Source organism: Erpetoichthys calabaricus, chromosome 8 (assembly GCF_900747795.2).
Source record: "Erpetoichthys calabaricus chromosome 8, fErpCal1.3, whole genome shotgun sequence".
Taxonomy (NCBI): Eukaryota; Metazoa; Chordata; class Cladistia; order Polypteriformes; family Polypteridae; genus Erpetoichthys; species Erpetoichthys calabaricus.
The window spans coordinates 162335661-162358683 of NC_041401.2; the positions used below are offsets into that span (position 1 = coordinate 162335661).

Below are 23023 nucleotides of genomic sequence, written 5' to 3' on the forward strand. Positions count from 1 at the left end.
AATTGATCCCTCCATTGCTCAGAAGCCTGCAGCATTAACTTTACTGGGCTCTGATTCTGTCATAGCAGTCAATCCGGCATCATTATGACATTATTCTGGATCTTCTTCAACTGTACCGCACATGATATCTGGATCATCCCATATTTTAATTTTTCATAAGGATTCATCTTCTTCAACCTCACCGGCCTTCTACTTTTACCTCTCTTGGGGTCTATTTATGTCTGCAAGATAATCCTATACTTTTATTGCCTTAAAGGTCTGACAGTGTCATATTTCACTAGCCTTTATCTTCACCTCCTGTTCCCCCAAAGTCTGAATCATAAATGACCAGCCCACACCTTTATCCTTCATAAGCACCAACTCTATCAGATTTCACTGGCCTTGAGCTTTACAACTCCATTCCCACCCTGTTTCTCAAGGTTTGATTCAATCACAGACCACCAGCAACATTCATAAAGACCAAACCTGTCAGATGTCACTGGCTTGTAGCCTTAGTTTCCTTAGGACGGGTCCATTCATATTAAATAGACAGCTTTGTTCTTTTCATGTTATCAGACCTTGCATGTCTGCCGAGTTGTTCCCTTGAGCAGTTTGATCTTGTCAGATCTAGGTGCCCAGCAGCTTCATCACAGGTCTGTTAGGTTGGGCCTCTTGACGTTATTTACAATCAAGTATATGGGAAGAAAGACCAATACAGCTTATAAAAGACCAATATGGCTACTACTCTTTGATGCCTAACCCCCAGCTTAGCAGCCTGCCTAGGGCAGCAGAAAGCATCTACAGCAAGACACGTCTGTATGACTTTATTGTAACATGTCGAGTGTACAGGTCTCGCTAGTTTGAACCACGGACTCGCCCGGGTGAACAGGTGGGCACAGTGCTCATGTGGACTGTAATCTAAATGTTCATTCTTGGATTTGTCCCGAAGTCCACTCCCATCCTTTCAAAGCCCCCAAAGCAGCAGGTTTCCGATGAGGTGGGCTCCACAGTTCTGAGTGAGTCGGCAATAAATTAGGTAAGAAAGAAGAAAAGAAGGAGAAGATTGGTGTGTGTGGGCGTGACAGCCCATCACCGGCATGTGTGCATCTCCACCACCTTGCGGCACTGTTTGCACTTCACATAGCAGCACCAGTGGAACTTGCAGCTGCAGCGGTCCACCACCTCCACCTCCTCCGTGTGGAAGCCTCGGCCGCAGCACATGAGTTCACAGCCATCGATGGCCTTCGAAGTCTTGTTGCAGTGCCGTCCCGTGGTACCCAGCACTCCGTTCTTCATGTCATGCTCACAGAAATCAGGGCTGGAGTCCAGGTAGACCAGGTCTTCATCAGTGTGGGGCTTGAACTGGGAGTTCTTGGGCACCAGCACCTTGGTAGAGCCTATCTTGCGTTGCTCCACTTCTGTTGCCCCATCAAACTTCTCCTTCAGTACATTGCCCACCTTTCGGAATGGTGGCATGGCTTTCCAGCAGGTCTTGACTTCACATGAGCCTGACACCCCGTGACACTTGCACTCCACCCTCATGTTGTTTAGAATGGCCTGCAAAACGAAAGTAAGTGTTAGGTAAGAACGCCTCATGGTAGATCACTGTCATTTATCTCAGAATACCTGGATGTCTAATGAATCTTTCAAAGTATTAGTGGCTAAGCACTAAGATGGAGCCCTAAAGGCTTAATAAACATTTAGACCAGACCACCTCCTAGCAAACCACCCCCACATTCTTTCACTTTACCTTACGACCAGCTTCGTTGTTGTGCAGGTTCATTAACGCCCGACTGGATGACGAACCTTTGCTCCTTTCTCGCACATCCACAAATGTCTGAGAAAACGCAACGCCATAGGCGATGTTATCTGAGCACCCAGACCACTGGAATCCTGTAGGGGACACAAATGAGATGACATATTGTAGGTTTATACAGTCATTATTGTCACATACTGTATACAGAGTGCAGGCAAATTCTTATTGACATGACAGCACAGATTACTGAGCCATACCTCGAAACTTCTGCCTTCAAAAAAATTTACGAGAAATTAAGAAATATTTGGATTTTTGCCATAGCTTAACTCGTTTGTCATCTTCCTATTAATTTGGCTTTTTGACATTGATTTAGGGCTGTCAGGACTGGCCTGATGTGTCCACCTGAAAAGGCTGTAGTATAATTAGGTGTCACCCTGCAGCCTTTATATAACTATGAAGGTGCTACTGGTCTGGCGCACTTGTTTGGAGTCTCCCCTCCAAAGCCCATACATACTCACCTTCTGGGCTGACCCCATGCACTGACCGGTCACAGCCACATTTCTCCAATTCTCCACTACTGCAAGCTCTGGTGACAGCAAAAGCCACACCAGCCGACGAGATGGCGTAGACAAAGGCGGCCTCCCGAGTACCTGAAAGACAGAAGGACATGCAGGGAGAAAAAATTAGTCCATGCATGGAGTCTCAAGTAGGCAGCACTGCTTTCTTTTCTCTGTAACCCTGACAAACTCAGGATGTGTGTGTCCTGCTGTTCTGATCATCCGGCAAACTTCAAGACCCCACATGGGGAGAAAGAAGGTAATGCAGCAGGATGCAATAATGGCATGTTGGCCAACCTCTTTACTTGACCCAGGGGTGTCCAAATCTGATCCCAGAGGGCTGTGTTGGCTGCAGATTTTCATTCTAACCCTTTTCTTAAATGGTGACCAGTTTTTGCTGCTAATTAACTCCTTTTGCCTTCATTTAAATTGGTTTGCTATTTAAGACTCTGATCCCTTAATTATTTCTTTTTTCCTTAATCAGTGGCCAAACAAAAATGAGATACAGAATGAGCCAACACATGACCATCCAACATGTGTCCATCATACAATATCTGAAAAGAAAGAACGGTGAAGGTCTCAGCAATGTGATCTCCTCTGGACAACAAAACATTTTGATGGTGCTCTTAGAAAAAAGAAAATCAACATCTGCTGTGGTAGAATGAGAGCACCAACATTGCAAAGAATTAAATGACGGGTTTAATTAAAAATAACAATCTGTGTCAGTGAGTTAGAGGTGTGGATAGATGAGAACTACTTGCCTCTGTAACAAATGTTACTTATTGGGGGACATGATGCCCACTGTACCAACATCCTGTCACTTTTTAGCTCCCTTGGAATCACCATTAGTTTTACTAAATTAGGGTGCAATTTAGGCCTCATTCGGACATTAACATGTCATCTAAACACACACATTGTCAAACTATCCAAAACATGCTTATTCTCATCTTAAAAAACATTGGGAAATTAAGACTTTATTCTAAATACTGCATGTAGAACTAGCTGCATGTGGTCTTTGGGACAAAATCAACCTGAAGACTCCCTAACAGTTTTACTATATTCATGAACTTGGAGAGGCGTCAGCTAACTCTTAAGAATTACCCATGCAGAAGATGTGGACCCACCTTATGCTGCTGCCCCACTGGCTTCTGTAAGAAGACAATGGCCACACCATATCTTAGCCGTATTGCTGGCATATGAGTCCTATTAATCTTTGTCTTGAGAAAATACCTCCAGATAGACAATGTTTATAGTGAAAACTTCAGGCGTTGCCCTTTGTTACTGATGTGTTTCACTTGCACGTTGTTGAGCTGCGGAGTTTGCTTTGTTTCGGCATTGTATCTCTATATCTGTGTCATTGGTTGCTGTTGCGTGGTGGCGTTTGCTGCACAGAGGTCTTTTGTAGTGAGCAGTGAGGTGCATGCATACACACACACACAGGTCTTTCGTTTATACGTATATGTCTAAGGTTGAGAAATTCATTGATGCACTTATTTCTGGTAGGATTGAGTGCTTGAATGTATGAGTCACTGGCTGTTCTAATCATTCTTTAGGTAGCTTTCAATTTATTCAAAATGCTGTTATAAGTATCATTACAAGAACCAAAAAGTATGAACACATAACTCCAGTTCTCAAGTCATTACACTGGCTCCCAGTTAAGTTTAGAGTAGATTTTAAAACCCTCCTTTTAACGAATTATACTTTACCAGTAACGGCGGACTGAACGATAAATAAATACACTTGACTTATAGCTTTGATACTCTTTCTCTGTACGTTTAGCATTTGTTTGTTCAGAGGTTGATATGCTTGCTGCTTCCTGAGCAGCTCTTCTTTTCTCCACCCTAATGGCCTGCTTCTTCTCTTCATTCGTCGGCATCTTTTCATGTTAAAACTGATTAAGTCAGTGTTTGTGTTGCAATTACTTAGTACGTTTTTCTTTAATTTAATTAAATTTTTTTTTTAATTTTTCACTTAAGCTGGCACTTAAGTGTTCAATCTGCCTCAAGAATGATTTAAGATATGAAGAGGTAGGGGAAGTGACGGTGAAGGTGGTAGGGATGAGAACAGCGCCCGTACACCTACGTTGCATGGCCACCCTGCTGCCCACTGCCAAGAGTTGATTCTACAATAAAATAAAATAAAAATAAAAAGAGTAATGAAAATCATCACCCCGAAAGCGGAAAGAAGAGGTCGTGTAGTTTATGTGTACCACATTTCAGGTCAATAGGTCAAACGCGAGCTACAGGTGATTTAAAATCCTGGACAGACAAACAGACAGCCACAGTAGCATATTATATAAGAAGAAATGACCAAGAACCTGCTTACCTATCTGAAGTTCTCATTACTTGAACACCAGCGCGCACATTAAGATTTCAAGATGCCAGCCTATTAATCATTCCTAGGATTAATAAAGTAACAGTGGGAGGTTGAACTCTTAGTTATAGGGCCCAGAAGATGTTGAATGACATGCCTGTTTGTATAAGAGATGCCTCTCCAGTGTCAGCTATTAAATCCAGGCTGAAGGGTCACTGCTTTAGTCTAACATACCTTGACTAGAGCTGCTGATTAGCTATTAGTTTGTTAGTCATTTGTTCAGAAATATAAGAAATAGCCATATTTATAAACTGTTTCAAACCCTCCTCTATTCTGTTTCTCTTCTTGTTATCTCGATGTGGCACTTGGTACCAATGCTCTACCACCAAGCTGCTCTCCTGCCTTTGGAAAAGTCATCTCAGATAAAGTAGCATTAGAATCATCAGATGCAAAGATCCTCTCATCAGATTGGACAGCCCAGCACTTTCTACAGTAGAATATCCAGAAGGGGGTAGGCAGACACTTGGCTGAGGTCTCCAGGACTGTGAATATGTCTGACTTTGTCTTTGATGTTCTTTAACATTTTTAATATCCTCTGTTTTCTATTGGCCACAGTTCAGCAATTAATTAATGGGCATACATTGTTGGTTTCCATTTATGTTAGTCAGTTTCGACTTTGTATGAATAAATCTATGCAAAATTTACCTTAATTTTTCTCTATACGTCATTTTAATTTTGTACTTAAATAGGTTAACATATTCAAATATGTTGGAGGGCAGTAAATTGAAGCACCTCCCCACCTCGAGCGGCATGAACTCGAGCCACTGGTTCTAGTGGACGCTACACTATCAACTTCCCATCAGTATTCAGAAGCCATTAAGAAGGCAAACAGATTAGTTTATATTTAGGTTAGGCTTTTTCAGTTTAAACAAAAGAAGATTAAGAGGAGACATCATTGAAGTGTTTAAAATTACAAAGGGAATTAGTCCAGTGGATCGAGACTGTTATTTTAAAATGAATTCATCAAGAACACGGGGACACAGTTGGAAACTTATTAAGAGTAAATTTCACACAAACATTAGGACATTTTCTTTACACAAAGAACGACAGACACTTGGAATTAGCTACCATGGAAGTGTGGTAGACAGTAGGACTTCAGGGACTTTCAAAACTCGACTTGATGTTTTTTTAGAAGAATTAAGTGGATAAACTGGCGTGCTTTGTTGGGCTGAATGGCCTGTTCTCATCTAGAGTGTTCTAATGTTCTATTGTTCTAAAAACTTGGTCAGAGTTTGAGACTTTGACTTAGCTGATAATCTGTTAGCTCTCTACACATCTCATTATTTTTGGCTGTCCATTTAAGGAAAAGAGAAGCAATTCAGAGGACAGAGTCTTAAAAGAACAAGGCAACTAAAATGAAATGAAATGAAATTTTATTTGTCTCATACAAATTATACATACAGTACAATATGTAGTGAAATGCTTAGTTGCTCAGCTCCAATGATGGAAGAATATTAAAGGACAGTAACAATAATACATAACTATCAAAAATCATAAATAATACCTAAATATATAACTTAATAACTTGATGTAAGACAGTCCACAACAGGGCATTGTATAGTTTTAGACACTTTCCTTTTTCAAGATGTGGATGGACTGTGGTCAGAACCTCCTCTTCAGTCTCTCTGAACTGGACTTTAGGCAGTGGTAGAGTTTACCTGATCGCAATACAGAAAAGTTGCCATTGTTGTAGTGGCTGGTCTCACTGATCATTTTCTTTTCATCGCTTAGTATAAATGTCTTCAAAATTAGGAAATGCACACACAGTAATGCGTTCAGCTGATTGCATCACCGTACAAAGGGAAAAATGTCAATTAATGGCAGAAATTGGTCACTCCCTAGAAAATGGCAGGAAGGGAAGCATGTAGCCCTCCAGGGGTGGACACCTCTGAGTTGTGATCTGTTCAGCCGTACCACATGCACTTCAGAACAGGTCATCCACCTGAAGCGTGTTTGGGCCTGGACACGACTCAGATGGGAGGCCAACCCAGGAAAACCTTGGTGGAAGAGGTGTTGGTGGGGCGAACAGGGGGCACTTACACTGTGGTCTGAGTATGAATCCCAATGTTTCGTGCAGTGATGGACACACTGTGCTGTACAAAATGGCACCATCCTTCAGATGAGATATAAAACTGAGATCCTGACTATCTGTGGTCATGAAAAATCCCTGGGCATCCTTGGTAAAGAGAAAGGTGTATCCCAATGTCCTTGCTAAATTGTCCACCATGGCCTGGTCATTGTGGTCCCCCTAATCATCTCCTGTCTTTAATTGGCTATCTCTCATTCACCACTTCATCACCTAACAGCTAATGTGTGGTGAGCATACTGGCACAAAAATGGCTGCCGTCACATCATCCAGGTGGATGCTACACATTAGTAGTGGTGAAAGTGGCTTCTCACTCACTAGGAAAAGTGCTTTGAGTAGTGAGAAATGTAAAGAATTATTATTATTATCATCTGCTGAGGAGGAAAGTTGGAAAGTAATACACATGCACTTCCAAACAGAACCAGCAGGGGGCGCCAAAGTACTTAATTTTGACATAAAGTGGTTTGCGAGGCTCCACAGTTTCCATAATAAAGGATCCCTGCTAGGCAGTGTGGAAGGATTTGCACTGCAGAAAATGATTTGGGCCGAGAGTGTGTATGAAATGGACCCTTAATCTGAAACCTGCCAGAGTTAGCTTGTGAATCTTTACAGACAGTAGAAAAAAGGTGGGGTATAAGTGGACAGACCCTAGGAATTGACATAACTCCCAAAGTAAATGGCAACAATGTGACAATGGTGCAGGACTAGGTTCGGAACCACACACTGTCACAGTTGCTTGGGTCCAGTGATAAAATGGGCGCCATTTTGGGTTGAAATATTTCAGGTTTGACTCTTAAAGAGTGCCGTCTTCTACGCGGTGGTGTGCTGTGGAGGCAGCATAAAGAAGAGGGACGCCTCACGCCTGGACAAACTGGTGAGGAAGGCAGGCTCTATTGTAGGCATGGAGCTGGACAGTCTGACATCTGTGGCAGAGTGACAGGGCTCTGAGCAGGCTCCTGTCAATAATGGAGAATCCACTGCATCCACTAAACAGTATCATCTCCAGACAGAGGAGCAACTTCAGCGACAGACTGCTGTCACTGTCCTGCTCCACTGACAGACTGAGGAGATCGTTCCTTCCCCACACTACGCGACTCTTCAATTCCACCCGGGGGGGGTAAATGTTAATATTATACAAAGGTATTGTCTGTCTGTATACCTGCATTGTTATCACTCTTTAATTTAATATTGTTCTTCATCAGTATGCTGCTGCTGGAGTATGTGAATTTCCCCTTGGGTTTAATAAAGTATCTATCTATCTATCTATCTATCTATCTATCTATCTATCTATCTATCTATCTATCTATCTATCTATCTATCTATCTATCTATCTATCTATCTATCTATCTATCTATCTATCTATCTATCTATCTATCTATCTATCTATCTATCTATCTATCTATCTATCTATCTATCTATCTATCTATCTATCTTACATATCTAACAAGAACAGACATCAAACCAGCACTGATCACCTCACTTAATCCTTTAACAGAAGCACTGAGGGGGCAGCATGGAGGTGAACCTTGTCGATGGGCAGATTCTCTTGACATTACTTTTGAAATATATTATATTTGAAATAGCTAAATATTTATTTAATTTTGTCATAGCTTATATCCAGGCGCACTTGATCAAATTCAAATTGCAAGGTTCCAGCAGCAGTGGATAAAGGAGAAAACAACTCTGAAAAAGCCCACCCACACAGTCCCCACACTAGAGCTGTAGACAATTCAAAGCCAATCCCAGTCCTTGAACCCATGTGACTGCAGGTTTTTGTTCCCATCAGTTTCACAATCAGTCAGCCATTCTCCCTCTGATTGATCTCATTGGTTAATTTGATGGCCTTTTTTTTCCTTTTATTGTGCAAGTCAAGTCAAGTTGGGGTGCATGCACTGGTACAGTGTGTTGCTGCACCCACCACATGACAAAGCAGCTCGGGATCCCGGTTGGCAACCCCCCAGGCAGACACGCAGTCCAGTCCTACCCTCCACAAATGACCCTCTATCTGCCACAGCCAGGTGTTACATGGGCGTCCCCTTGGCCTGGTCCAGACACTCGGGTCCCCAATAATGAGGATCTTACGAGTTGGGTCACCCTCGGGGAAACACACCACATGGCCGTAGTGCTGTAACTGATGCTCCCTCAACATTGCAGGTAAATGTGCCACATTCGGGACTCCATGAGCAACCTCTCATTCTACACAAATTCAAACCAGCAGTACCCAACAATTCTCCAAAAGACACAGTACCAAAGGAGTCCAGTCTTCATCTCAGGTCACTGGATAGGGTCCATGTCTCGCAACCGTATAGCAAGACAGGAAGCTCCAGGACTCTAAAGACTTGGACCTTCGTCCTTTTGCACAGATATCAGGAGAGCCACACACCGCTTTCCAGCGACCTCATGACCCCCCATGCTCTCCCAATCCGTCTACTGACTTCATAGGAAGAGTCACCAGAGTCATGAATGTTGCTGCCAAGATAAGTAAACCTCACAACAAGGTCGACACTCTCTCTGCAAACAGACACACTACTGATGGCTGTGCCCAAGAGGTCATTAAAGGCCTGGATCTTGGTTTTTATCCAGGACATTTGCAAGCCCAGATACTCAGACTCTTCGCTCAGTCTCTCGAGCGCCCTGATCAGAGCCTCCATTGACTCCGTGAAGAGTACAGCAATGTCAGCAAAGTCAAGATCAGTGAGTCTCTCTTCACCAACAGATGCCCCACAGCCGCTGGACAGCACAACCTTGCCCAACACCCAGTCCACGCAATCATTGAACAGAGCAGGAGCAAGAAGACACCCCTTAGGTTCTTAACTTTCATTTTCTGTGGAGCTTGCTGCCTTAATTATATCCTAATAATGATAATTAATATGATGAACAAAGTAGACATGAGGGTGAATGGCACAGAATGATGAAAGGATTGGACTTGCTAAATTTTATTGGAATGTGGCAAGCATTTACATCACTTACATGGAAATCATTTCAGCATCATCATTATGATTAAGTTAATTTTGTAGTGACCTTGCTAGTGGGTTTCATAATGGAGTAGCTGCAGCCTTTCAGTTTCGCTTGCCCCCGTGTAGTCTCTGCTCATCACTAATTGTCATTATTGGGATGCAATTAAGAGACTAAACTCCACAGACAAAGAAGAATTGATAGACAAATGGCAAAAGAGAGTTCAGACCTAAGACTAGGGAAAAAATAGAAATGTGTCTAATTTCATAGGAATGCACAAATCTCACTATAAAAGAAGAAAAAATCAAACAATGAGATCAATTAGAGGGAAAATGGCTGAAGGATTGTGAAACCTGTAGGCAAGGGATGGCCAGAACTGGGATTGTAAAGCACCAGTATAGGGTCACCAATTAGCCTAAATCCTTGGGTACCGCTGGTTTGACTTTGTGCAGAGTGAGCAGTTGCTCATGGAGTCCTGACTGAAGCACATTACCTGCATTGTGAAGGAGCGTCAGATACAGCACTATGGCCATGTGGAGCGATTCCCTGAGGGTGATCCCACTCACAGGATTCTCATTGCTGAGGATCCGAAAGGTTGGAATAGGACAAGGGGACGCCCACGTAACACCTGGCTGTGACAGATAGAGGGTCATTTGTGGAGGGTGAGACTGGACCTGGGGGTTTGTCAGCCAGGGTCCTGAGCTGTTTCGTTGTGTGGTGGGTGCAGCAACTCACTATACCAGTGCATGCTCCCCAACCTGACTTGACCTGACCTGAATTAGCCTAAGCTGAATATCAGAGGATATCAGAGGAAAAGCCAGGCAGACACGGGGAGAACAACAACAACCAGCAGGGGATCTGAAGCCATCTAGAAGTTTTAATTGTTCTGCTCAATAACTCGTGTCTGTTTTGACATCTTCCCATACTGAAGCAACAATGCGCCCATAGCTAACGACTAACGACACAGCCATACAAAAAAGAGGATTCTGCACTGCAGCCCAGATTCAAACGTGAGAGGCTACGGTGGCCCCACAGGTCCACAATGATAGTACGGAAGGTGCAGGCGTCACCGCCATATTGTGAGTGGCACTACTGCGGAGTGAAGTTAGGAATAATGTGCTGCTTGGGATTGTACAAACCACTGAATGCTTTACACCGAATTCAAACACAATACAGCTCAACGATACAAACACGAGCCCACCTAGATAAGATCAATGAACGCAGGCGCCTACAACACGTGTCTGAAACTGCGGAAGCAAAGCAGGCATGGGTTCAAAACGAACAAGCTCGAGTGATGGATATACAAACACGAGCCCGGCTGGATAAAATCAATGAACGCAGGTGCCTACAACGCGCATCTGAAATGCCGAAAGCAAAGCGGGCACGGCTCCAAGACGAACGAGCTCGACTAATGTATTTCAGGATACCCAACGCCGGGGGTAGGCGAGCGAAGCGAGCAGGGGGCAGAGCCCCCCTTGTACTGTATTATCGCTGCATGGCCCTGAATAAGTGTTGATGAGCAACAAATGCTTTGCCTTGAGCTGCCATTCCATCTAGTTCTACCAAATTAATGGCTGACAATCTAGAATCAATCAAGCCACTGTAGATCCACTTGGATGGCATACAGGCTTGGGAAGATTTGTGGCAAATGAAATTTAATGTAAGTAGGAAATAAAACTGTCATGTACAAAATAAAAATATGAGCTATGAATACGCAATGGGAGGTGTAAAACCTGAAAGTACCCCTTATGAGAAACACTTGGGAGTCTTCGTGGACTCATCACTATCTGCATCAAGGCAGTGTACTGAAGCCATTAGGAAGGGTAGGACAATGTTAGGTTAGACATCATGACGCATAGAGTACAAGTCAAGGGAAGAATGGATTTATGAAGCCTCACCTGTAGCATTATGTGCAGTTGTCATCTCCTGGTAAAAAGAAGGCATAGAGAAAAAAAAATCCAAAGGAGAGCAACCAGGCTGAGTCAGGGGCTGTGGGGTATGCATCACGAGGAAAGACTGAAGGAGCTGAACATCTTCAGTTTAAGTAAATGGCGATTAACTGGTGATGTGGCTGAAGCTTTTAAAATAATGACAGGAGTTAGTACCGTGGATCATGACTATTAAAACAAATTCAATTAGAACACAGAGGACATGGTGGAAACTTGTTAAGGGTAAATATCTCACAAATCTTAGGAAGATTTTCTTCACACTGAGAACGATAGACACATGGAATAAGTTACCAAGTAGTGTGGTAGACAGTAGGACTTTAGGGGCCTTCAAAACTACACTTGATGTAACTTTGGAAGAGTTAGTGGATAGGACTGGCGAGTGTTGTTGGGCTGAATGACCTGTTCTTGTCCAGATCGTTCTAATGTTTTAATGTTTATAGATTTTTGTTTGCCGTTGAGGTTTGTTGACGGCTCCACCCCACTTATGAATATTAATAAACTACCATGGAGTTACCATGAGGTGGCAGAATGCATGAAAATACTCATGATTTTTTGCAGCATGATGCTATTTCATCCACTAGATGGCAGCAAAACGCTGTCTTGAAAGTACTTCAGGCTTAACTCTGCAAAGCTGATCATGACATGTCACCCTGAGTCTGACTCGGGCTTAACCGCACTTAGCATAGACTTCAGAGTCTGAGTCATCCTCGGGGTTAACACCATGGATGTTAAAGGATAAAGCTTTTTTATTTTCACATTTTGATCCATGTCCAATTAAAATCACAAGAGGCATGGTATTTTTAAAAATGTATAAAAGATTCTTCACTTAAGAAGAGTTTCCTGTGGCAAATTAATGTGTACGAGCAACTGATATAAAAAATCAGGGTAAATATCACACAAATCCAAGGACGTTTTTCTTCACAATGAGAAACATAGACACATGGAATAAGTTCTGAAGTAGTGTGGTAGAGAGGAGGACTTGAGGGACCTTCAAACCTCAACTTGATATTATTTTGGAGAAATTAGGTGAATAGGATTGGTGAGCATTGTGGGCTGAATGGCCTGTTGTCGTCTAAGTTCTAACTGTGACGTATAAGGGACAACACACCAAATGAACTGACACCTGTCTTAAATCTTGTCTGTGACAATGAGCTGCCACCAGGTTTCTTGACCTTAACATAACAAGCATAAATACGCCCACCAGCAGTAGCAGCGCCCATTAAATGTTACATGCAGGCTGGAGGCTAATGGAAGCGATGCTGTTTTTCTGCTACCACTAGTAACCCAAAGTAGCATGGCTCCTATTTCCCCTTCATTTCATATTTAAGTTTCCAGGTTTAACTGGTAGCGTGGTTGTTTTTGTGCTGCATATGTGGTATCCTCACAGATTTTTGGAACTCATCTGCCAGAACGTGGTGACATCATAGTCACTGATTTGTTTATTTTCTGTGTTGTCTTGTAGAAGACACACCTACACCAGAAGCTTTATTATTACATGCACTCTTATTATTTATTTTTTCAGGCCCTGTCACATTTCCAGTGATTTTCAGTAGCAGACTTTATTTACATAAGTTTAGCAAGTTAGACACAGTTATGGTACATTCTTGTGAGTTCCAGTCGTATAGTCTCATATTCTCATTGTCCAACCAGTCTGAGACTCGCACCAACCACACCAAACAGTTTTGTTTTAAGTCACAGAGGTGGGATGTGTGTTCAAAAGTTGAGGACCACTGAGCACTCACCCAGAGCACAAGGCATGCAATACACCTTTGACAGATAAGGAACATGGGTGTTGTGTTTTGGATCTATAAATAGAAGAGAAGGTCACCTGTCTGGTGTCTCGTGCCTTACGTACCACAACAGAATAGAAATTAAAAGTTAAAAATGGTCAAGACTACGGCTAAACATGTTGTACCTGGAAAGCATTTGTACAGCACTGGCTTTGTCAGGCATCACAAACAGGGGTGAGCTCACGATACTTTGAAAATGTGAATCTGTGCTGGATTGTTAAGCCCTGAAACGTCTAGTCATGTCATCTGACCTATTCAGGTGACAAGATCAGCAACTGCAGATGTCAAATTTGATATCCCCTTTAACTTGAAGTCGTGTAGCGTGATGCTGGCCTTAGGCAATATGGAGTAGTAAACGTGTGGAAAATGGAATATAACACATAATTGACATTGTCAAAGAGTTGGAGGCTTTACTGGGTGAAGGGCTGCAAATGTTAAAGAAACTGTGTCCTGTGAAGCCTCGGACAATAATAGAAATAGCAACAAGAAGAAAAGAATAACTATTAGCAGGGCAGAAACTTCCTTCACATGTCCTATATGTGTAACTGTGCAAACATCTGCCATTTATATTTAGCTGCGATTCTAGCAGTAGCACTGTGACCTGCATAGAATGCGCCAAAGTTCTTAGTCCTCTGTCAGCTTCACATCCATTGACCTTTCTAAACCATTCAATCTAAAGTCTGATTATTGATATGTTATATGTATAAATAACACCTACTTAAGAGTTCTTGTTTAGTAAAGGAGAAATAACATACAGCTTCACTTTGGTCCCTGGTGTAAGTGGAAAGGTGGATAGTCTGTAAGAACAATGTCAAAAAAAAGTACACCTCTTATTTTAGATGTTGGACAGATTTCATTAGACTGACTGGAAAAAGCAAGAGGAGGACTGGAGATTTTTGTGAGTGTGCAGGAATGAAAAAGGGGGCACAGTATAATTAAAACTAAATGTGTGATCCAGGCATTGAATTGCAGGCTGAATAAATCCATGTCACTGCCCAGGAAGTAAGTTACATCATCCTGGCTGACTCGGCAGCAGACATGAGTCACTCTGTACCAATGTCTTTTTGATGAATCATTCTTAACGCTGGTGACTTTGGACAAGGTCTATTCGGCCTGTTCAGTCATGGACCCTACTTTATTCAGATATTAATTTCTTTTAATATAAACCTGTGGCACAGTCCAAGCAGGCCAGTGTGACATCCCCATGAGCTGTAACAGCCAACACTGGATGTGGGGACTCACCCACCCTGGGTATATAATGCTGATCATTTGCATTACAGACTCTGTGGGACTTAATTAGTGGTAGAACAGATAAGTAAATAGTGCAGGTTCTCGGAATTTTACTTTTATGAAACATATCTCTCTATTATAAAAAAAAATCTTGGCAGGGAGACCAGGAAGACGAGATGTGATCTTCTCAGAAGACAATTTGATGTCCCGCGAGAGACACTTTAACTTCACACGAGACAAGAGATTGAGACAAAAGGACAGCTGCTGTACAGGCTTTTAAATGATCGACGCTCAGCACGACAAGCAGAACACGCAGCTCCTCGGCAGTAGGAGAACAAAGCCTACAGCTGATCTGTCCGCATCTCCTTAGCATGCGTTCAGGTCCCCTCCTTCACAACGCGAGCGGGAGAGACACGAAGTGGCAGGAGCGTAGCGCGCCTCCATGGGTGGGTTGAGCGAAGCGAACAAGTCCTGATCATCTTGGAGAGACAATTTGACGACACACGAGACTAGACATTACAACCTTAGGAAGCAAAACCCGTGAGACGGTGACTTTTACACGTCACGCCCTACTTACAAACAATTTAAAACAAGTTCACGGACATCTAACCTCGCAGTTGTTGGAGTGCTTTTGGCAGACACACTTCATGTGCTCCTAGCTCTTAAAACAACAAAAAGTGACAAGCAGATATGAACGATGGGGGTTTTGCTCCATGCTCCCATCTTACTTCTGGGAGCCCTCGAACCCGATATCGTCGGTAATGTCACTGATGAGCTGGACAGTGAGAAACAACAAAACAAGGGGATGGTGCAAAAAGTACAAAGTGCTTTTATTAAAAACAGCTAAATCAAAAACAAAGTGTCCAAATAAATAAGTGCAGTGTCTCTCAAATCTTCAAATAAATAATCCAATAAAACAGGTGAATCGGTGGAGGTTAAAAACACAATAGCCTAAAAAATCCTTTAACACAACGAGGTTAAAAACAATGGCTGGAGGCAGTCTTTCTTAAAACTAAAGTCAGGTGCATTCTTCTACTGGCAGCTCCCCTGCTTCTCCCATTCGGGCCCCGCAACAGGGGAGTCGCCCAACCAGTAAATGCAGCTCCCTTCAATACTGGTCCGGTAACTCTCCGATCCCCGGCTACATCGGGCACCAGTCGGACCAAGACTTGGGTTCCTTCCCCAGTGGCCTGGGTGCTCACGCTGGGGCTCAACACGCCCAAAGCCTCCATGACTCTGCTTCCTTCAGCGGCCAGTCGACTCCACTACAGGTCACTCCAGCTCCTCCAAACTGCCCCTTCCAAGAGTTGGCCAAACACTCCTCCGGGGCTTTCCTATCAGCTGCATTACCATCCAACCTGCTCTCGCTCTCACGCACCGACTTTCTCCTTCCTTCTGCCTTCTTCCCCATTAACCTCTGTTCCTTCTCTCTCTCTTTTCTCCCCCACCGACCACCTCACGCTTCTATAATAGGCTCTGGGGACGTGGATCAGGTGTGGCAGTATCTATCTATCTATCTATCTATCTATCTATCTATCTATCTATCTATCTATCTATCTATCTATCTATCTATCTATCTATCTATCTATCTATCTATCTATCTATCTATCTATCTATCTATCTATCTATCTATCTATCTATCTAATCAGCAGCTCCCGGCAACAATTAAGGATGCGGACAACTCCTCACCTGTGCACTTAAGAGAGGACCGTCCGCATCACAAACCACCCTGGGACCGCTCCGGCCACACTACCATGCCCCCTCTCTAAGCCGCAAGTATGGCGACTATTTATTTAAAAAATGGCCTTTTTAACTTGAGCTGTGGACCCGCTACACCACAGCAGAACTCACAGCTTGCCAGCAGCAGCAGCAACAAGCCAGCAGATGATCCGACCGCTTCTTCTTAGCGTGCGCTCCGCCCCCCCCCCCTTCACAACGCGAGTGGCAGAGATGCAAAGTGGCAAAAGTACAGCTGCTGTACAGGCTTTTAAATGATCGACGCAAAGCGCGACAAGCAGAGCACACAGCTCGCCAGCAGCAGCAGCAAGACAGCAGCTGAACTGACTGCACCTCTTTAGCGTGCGTTCAGCACCCCCCTTTACAATGTGAGCAGCGTTATACGTCCTGGGAGAAAGAGATTTAACCACGCCTTAAGCCGGAAATAAAGGATAAATATTGTTTTTACAAAAGTTTTAAAGTAAAAGTGAAAATAATGCATATGTAACAATTCCCATGAAAATATCAATCTTTTTAAATTGTTTATCCGGTAAAGCAAAACCGGGGGTGGACGAGCGAAGTGACCAGGGGGCGGAGCCTCCTAGTACAGCATAAATAACGACTTATCTCTGCTTGTCACCAGATGTACAGGTTGATCTTCCAGTTCCATGTCACTCAGTTTAAATGAAGGAGGCGTGTGCCTTATGCATGTATAATTAGCCACATGGAGATAAAAAACAAACCTTGTAGGAGCCTGATGCCCCCCACAACCAAACACAGAAGACTCTATGAAATAATAATAATAATGAAAGATTTATTACTATTTACAAGATGTTTTTATCTTTTTCACAGAAGAAAAAGTGCAAAACCTCAGCACAGACAGTTTGGAGAGCCATCAGCGCAACTTCAAAAAACAGAATGAGCCAGCGGCTTCAATCATGACACGCCACTTTGAATTTTCTTCCTTTAAAAGACCTACGAATTTTTTCTGGCTTTTGACTACAATTTCTTCATTTTGACAAAATATATGATTGCGCGTCTCTGACTGTGTACTTCCTTCTTTGATCTCATGGAGGCACGGTGGTTGGCACTGCTGCCACACAGCTCAGGTCAACCTTTTTGGCCACAATAATCGGTCCAGGATAGTTGGCAGATGTTTCCCTAGCCCTCAGTGACACTTTAAAGATGATTGCACCATTATAGTCCAGTCAAATCTAGTTCATTTAGTCCTTCCCTATTGACTTCAATGAATTTTGCCGAGTTCGTTGATATTTGCAAACACTTCTGTGATTTTTTCGAACACGAGACGAAGCGAGCACTGTGGAGTTCGCTCATCACTATTTGACAGTAGCAGCACGTTGTTATCCAAACCAGAAGTTTTTATGTTTGTTTGGTGGGGAAGGGTGGATTGTTGTTTTATGTATCATATTTATTTACTTATTGATTGAGGTTGTAGCTTGCAGCCCAAGGGGGTTACCCACATAGGATGGGGGAACGGAAGTAGGGGCTGCTGGGGATGAAAGAGGCCAGTGGGAAAGTTTAAAAGCGAGGCCTGACGGAGCAACAGGAGATCGGTGTTTTTGTGAATCCTGTCCAAAGTGTTGTCTAAAAAGTCAATTGTGTCTGGGATCATTTCACCTTAGATGAATGGACTGTCTCGTGCCTGCCTGTCGTGTTATAGCGGTGGATTAGTTGTCGTGCGTCTTCAAAAGGAGCGCTCCTGGAAATCTCACCCCTCGCCGCTCAGGACTACTGGTAGGACTGTTTCACTCACTTACTATGGAAGCTATTCTCGGGATTCTCATCTTCACACCCCACCATTTCACCTGCTTTTGCTGTATTGGACTGTATAAAGACGTTGTTGTGAGTGTTTATTGCTGTGGTTTGCTTGTGTTTGTTGTACATCGCCATAAGGGGCCTGGGGTGGGATTATTTAGCTTGTAGTTATATTTCGTTTATTATTGTTTAATACATTCTTTAATTGTTTCATTACCTGTTGTTTTTTGTCTCTGCTTGTGAGTGTGTATGGGTTGGGCCAAGGCTGGGTGCGTCACTGGAATCTCCACCAAAAAAAAATTAATAAATCACTGTCTCTTCGACGGTGTGAATCTTAGCGGCACCGGACCGCTACAAGCTTCTGTAAAATTTTAGTTTCTCCTGGCGGACAAATAAAGTTCAGTTCAGGGCTGTTGACCATCCTGGCAGGAGCTCTCCTGGATGAGTTGTTAGTCCATTGTGGAGCACACCCACACTGGCACACACACACACACAGACACACAGACACACACACACAAACACACCTGAACTCACATGTTCCAATTAGAAAAATAACAATAAGAGCAGGAATTGAGCTTTCAGAGCATCTTGCATCTTCTTTGTTTCTTCAGACAATGTACTTACCTTGCGTTACCACCTTGCCGAAAACGGGCAGCGTGTCCAGTGTGGAGCAGTTCCATCGTCGGTTCCGGAACTGGTACTGACATTCATCAATGGCCAGCTGAGCCCCGCGGCGCACCGAGTCCATCACCTCCACGTTGCGCTTGCAGATCTGAACCTGCCGCTGAATGAGCCCCTTGAGCTTCTCACAGGTCTCCTCTTCTGAGATGCTGCCGACAGACGAGAGCTTCGCGAGGTACCTGACAGGGGATGAAGTAGAAGTCGCAGTTAGCAAGAGGGCCTCAAAATCTCCTAAACATTCAGCTGTTACTTTAAGAAAGGCACAAAGAAGGAGTGTCCTCACTCATTATGTACAATTCCTTTTGAACTACAGTGTCAGTGCAGCTTTGGCACATCACACCATTCTCAAACCTTAATTCATTTTACTGTCGCAGGTGCCCACAGCCAATCCAGGCAGAACTAGGCAGAAAACAGCCTGGGCATAGTGCTGGCACCAGTCTTACTCTTACTGGTCCAATTTAAGGAAGCTAATTCACCAGTGGACATGTTGGTGGGTGTGAGATGAAAACCCAATGAGACATGGAGACAATGTAGATTTAAACCCGGAACCCTGGATATGGGAGGCAGCAGCGCTAACTGCTGTACTACTTGAAACCCCCTGGTAGCAATGGTGACAGCTTGGAATGCTTTAGAATAACTTTCACACTTTTTATTGTAAATCTCATGTGAAGCGTTACCTTACAAAACCTAAAAATATGACTGCTTTCAAGAATGGGGCTTTCTATTATCTTTTTTGGAAAAGTACCGCTATTGAGGCACCATCATTAATGCTGTCCAGCAGCACTTTGAGCGTACCGTACTGTAATTTTACATTATCACAGGTCACTGGCTTGTCTGCATAGACTACAAAGGACAGTGTGAAACTGACAGACATATTTTCTGTAAAAAATAAGAATGATTGCTTTGTGAGAACCATTACTTTCTTGATAAATAAATAAGCAAAATAAAACTATGCTTTTCGGTAATAATATTTCCACAATTTCATTGACACTGACTTAACAAAAAGTTCAAAATACATTTTTTGCTTTAAACTTGCATTTGAATTGTTTTATTTATCTATATACATAATGTCTGTGTGTGTATGTGTGTCCAGTCCCTTGGAGCAATCTCATTGGTGAGTTTGGGGTTGGTCTGATTGGTCAGTTTCTCTGTTGTTCCTCAGTCAAACGTGACCAAAAAAGGAAGTGCCAGGTAAGAGAGATTAATACACATGAGAATACCAAGGAAAGGTGTAGGAGGAACGCTGAGAGTCACCTTCAGACATGGGAAGTATTTGCAAGTATACAGATGATGTTTTTTGCAGCGGGTAATGGGGGCTTGTCTGGTCATTAAGAGGACAGGGGGCAAGCAATGCACCTCGAAATGACAAGAGTGTGAGGTGCAGGCGTTACAGTAACGCGATACAAAGAGGAAGTGCTGGCCAAGAGAGGTTGAGACCTATGAGGTGAGGAGAAAGGTGGATGACAAATGCTGATGGTAGACGTAAAGCAAGAAATATGAAATATGTGAAGGAGTGAGATCTTACGGAAGATGGGCAGGGGTGAGATACCTTGTGCAGCGAGTAAGTAGACCATTCATCCTGTGGGGTAGTCTGAGGCTTTAACTATTGCGACAGCCCTGAAAGCTTAGGTGTCTGCTAGTTTCCCATATTTTATACTATTACTTGCTTTATTTATTCCTCCTTTGTTGTACTTTGACATCCTGTGTCCATCTGTGGGTTCAGGGTGGCAATAAACAAGATACATCCCTACCTCATGTAATATTATTTGAACAGAAACATGCCCCTTTTTAATGTTTTCTACAATGAATTCAAAGATTTTAGTGTCAGTCGTGAAGTAACATGATGGTTCCTGCTTTTTATTCTGAATATTTTCTGAAATTAGTTTCCTGTATTTAGGTGAACACTTTATTTAGCTAGACATCTTTCCAAATACCACATTGCAGTCAGCATCTGCCCGTTTTAAGTGGCTGCTTCAAATGCCTTCAAAGAAAAATGTTATAGTATAGTAAGGGGTGATTGCTAGAAGAATATAAAATTGTAGCTGTGCTACCAGTTTAAGATGGTTTGAAATTTAAATAATCAATGCAAACCTCAGCATCAACATTTACAGTGCCCAGTGCAATGCATACAGTATATCTCTGTTATGTGCCACTTGGTATGGGATTTGTAAGAGCAGTGTTATTGTTTGTGATGCATTATGTATTGTATTACTAAAAATGTTTGTGATGCACCATCTGTTGGAATGACAGAGACATACTGTAGCAACTGGCAGGACCCACAGACACTTATCCTTTTATTAAGGTGGATGGAGTAGTGATTCTCAAGATTCCAGGGACCTGAGTTCTATACCCTGGCCCTGCTGTATGTTCATGTTCTCCTGTTTCCTCCTGCATCCCTACGGTTAAAGTGTTAGGTTGCTTATTGCATCAGAACTGACCATCTTGAGATAAGTATGGGTGTGCCAGTGGCTGTCCCCTGTGATGGACTGGCACTCCAACCAGCGTTCATAGGTTCACAGGCTCATTGTTGTCACGTGTACAGAGTTCAGTGACATTCTTACTTGCACGCTCTGCTCAACTTGCAACACATTGGTACTTGGAAATGTCTGGGACAGGCCCCTGTTACAATGAAAAAGGATAACATGATTTTGAATAAGAATGAACGATTGAATGAAAGGAGTTGTGTGGCAGGATGGCACAGTCATTAGCATTGCTGCCTCACAGCCCCAAGGGCTCTAACCTGATTGCCTGATGGACTGGAGAGTTTCCTAAGGGTTTCCTGTTTTTCTCCTCACACACCCCAGGGATATGTGTATTAGGTTATTGGGCAACTCTGGACTGGCCCTGTACGAATGAGTGAGAGTGTGCCCTGTGGTGGACTTTTTTACACTTGGAGTAGTCTCAGCACCCTTTACATCAGCTTGGATTAAACATTTTTTAAATCTGCTCAGAAGAAGAATCTTCCTGTTTGCCTTTCCCAAAAAGCAGAGCCAGCCAATCCATTAGGTGATGTGGGCAGCTGCCAAGGATGCCGACATCAGAGGTGAAAGTTAAGGGGTGTGCACTCTGAACACCGAGAGGGAACATCCCCAAGCATGTCATCGAAGGCTGCTAATAATAACCACCCACTATGGACAATGAGTGGTGACTTCTGTTAACCCCACCTTGGGTTCCAAATGGGCTTCAACCAGTAAATTATTTTTAACAAATACTATACCAGTGATTAACTGAGGTAAAGTGGCATGGACCCAACTACTGTGTAACTTATAAATAAAAGTAAGAAGAAGATATGCACTAAATTGAATCTAACTCACGACTGTATGGCTCTAACACTTTCATGTTTGCTGATGACACAATGATGGGGGGTCTCATCAGCAATGGGGATGAGTCAGAGTACAGAATGGAGATAAAATGTGCAACAACGTTAAGAGACGATTATGGACTTTAGGAAGTCCATGCTGTTCACATGCTACTGTAACCTGAGGGTTCTTATGTGGAATTGGTCAAGGGCACCATATTTTTGTGTGTGCAGCTGGCAGCTGTCCTGACTTGGTCAGTTAACACCACCCCCATAGTCAAGAAGGCGCAGTAGTGTTTCCACTTCCTTTGGTGGCTGAAAAAGGCAAGTCTATCTCCTTCCATTCTCACATTTTACTGAGGGCCACAATCGAGAGCATTCTGACCAGCTGCATCACCATCTGGTTTGAGGATTGCAGGTTCTCTGACCGTAAGATCCAACAGAAAAGATCATTGGGACCACTCTACCATCTACTACATCAGCGTTTCTCAACCTTTAAGTATTTGCGACCCAAGTTTTCATAACAGTTTTAATCGCGCCCCCCCCCTAACGTTTTTTTGAAACCCTAATAAAATTTATTCCTATATTTTTTGCTGCCGATACACCACTACAAGTTTAAAATATCCCCACGAATAGCGAAATTACCCCACATATGGCAACATTCAGGCCCGTTTTTTGTTACCACAGATTGAGAACCGCTGTACTACAGGCATCTTTATCAAGCGCTTAAAAGCCCACCCTTCCCATAGTCTGCTTGTCCTACTTCCATCTGGTAGAAGGTACCAAACCACTTCTGTCAGGTCTTGCAACAACTTCTACCCCTTGGCTGTCTGGACTCTGAACTCTGTGCTGCCCCAGTCCTCTCAGATCTGCTCCT

The 23023-nt window shown here is 43.2% G+C and overlaps 1 protein-coding gene across 2 annotated transcripts in view; it reads right to left on the reverse strand.

Annotated features, from left to right (window-relative positions):
* Window positions 1–788: 788 nt before the first annotated feature.
* wnt4 (wingless-type MMTV integration site family, member 4) overlaps window positions 789–23023 on the reverse strand; it is a 77709-nt gene continuing 55474 nt past the window's right edge. For both annotated transcript variants that reach the window (XM_028807704.2, XM_051930383.1), the window contains exons 2-5: window positions 18792–19027; window positions 2254–2385; window positions 1730–1872; window positions 789–1536 (exon numbers count right to left, since the gene is read on the reverse strand). In XM_028807704.2, coding sequence (XP_028663537.1) covers window positions 1069–1536; window positions 1730–1872; window positions 2254–2385; window positions 18792–19027 — 979 coding nt within the window. In that variant the 3' untranslated portion in view covers window positions 789–1068. The remainder of the gene's footprint in view (window positions 1537–1729; window positions 1873–2253; window positions 2386–18791; window positions 19028–23023) is intronic.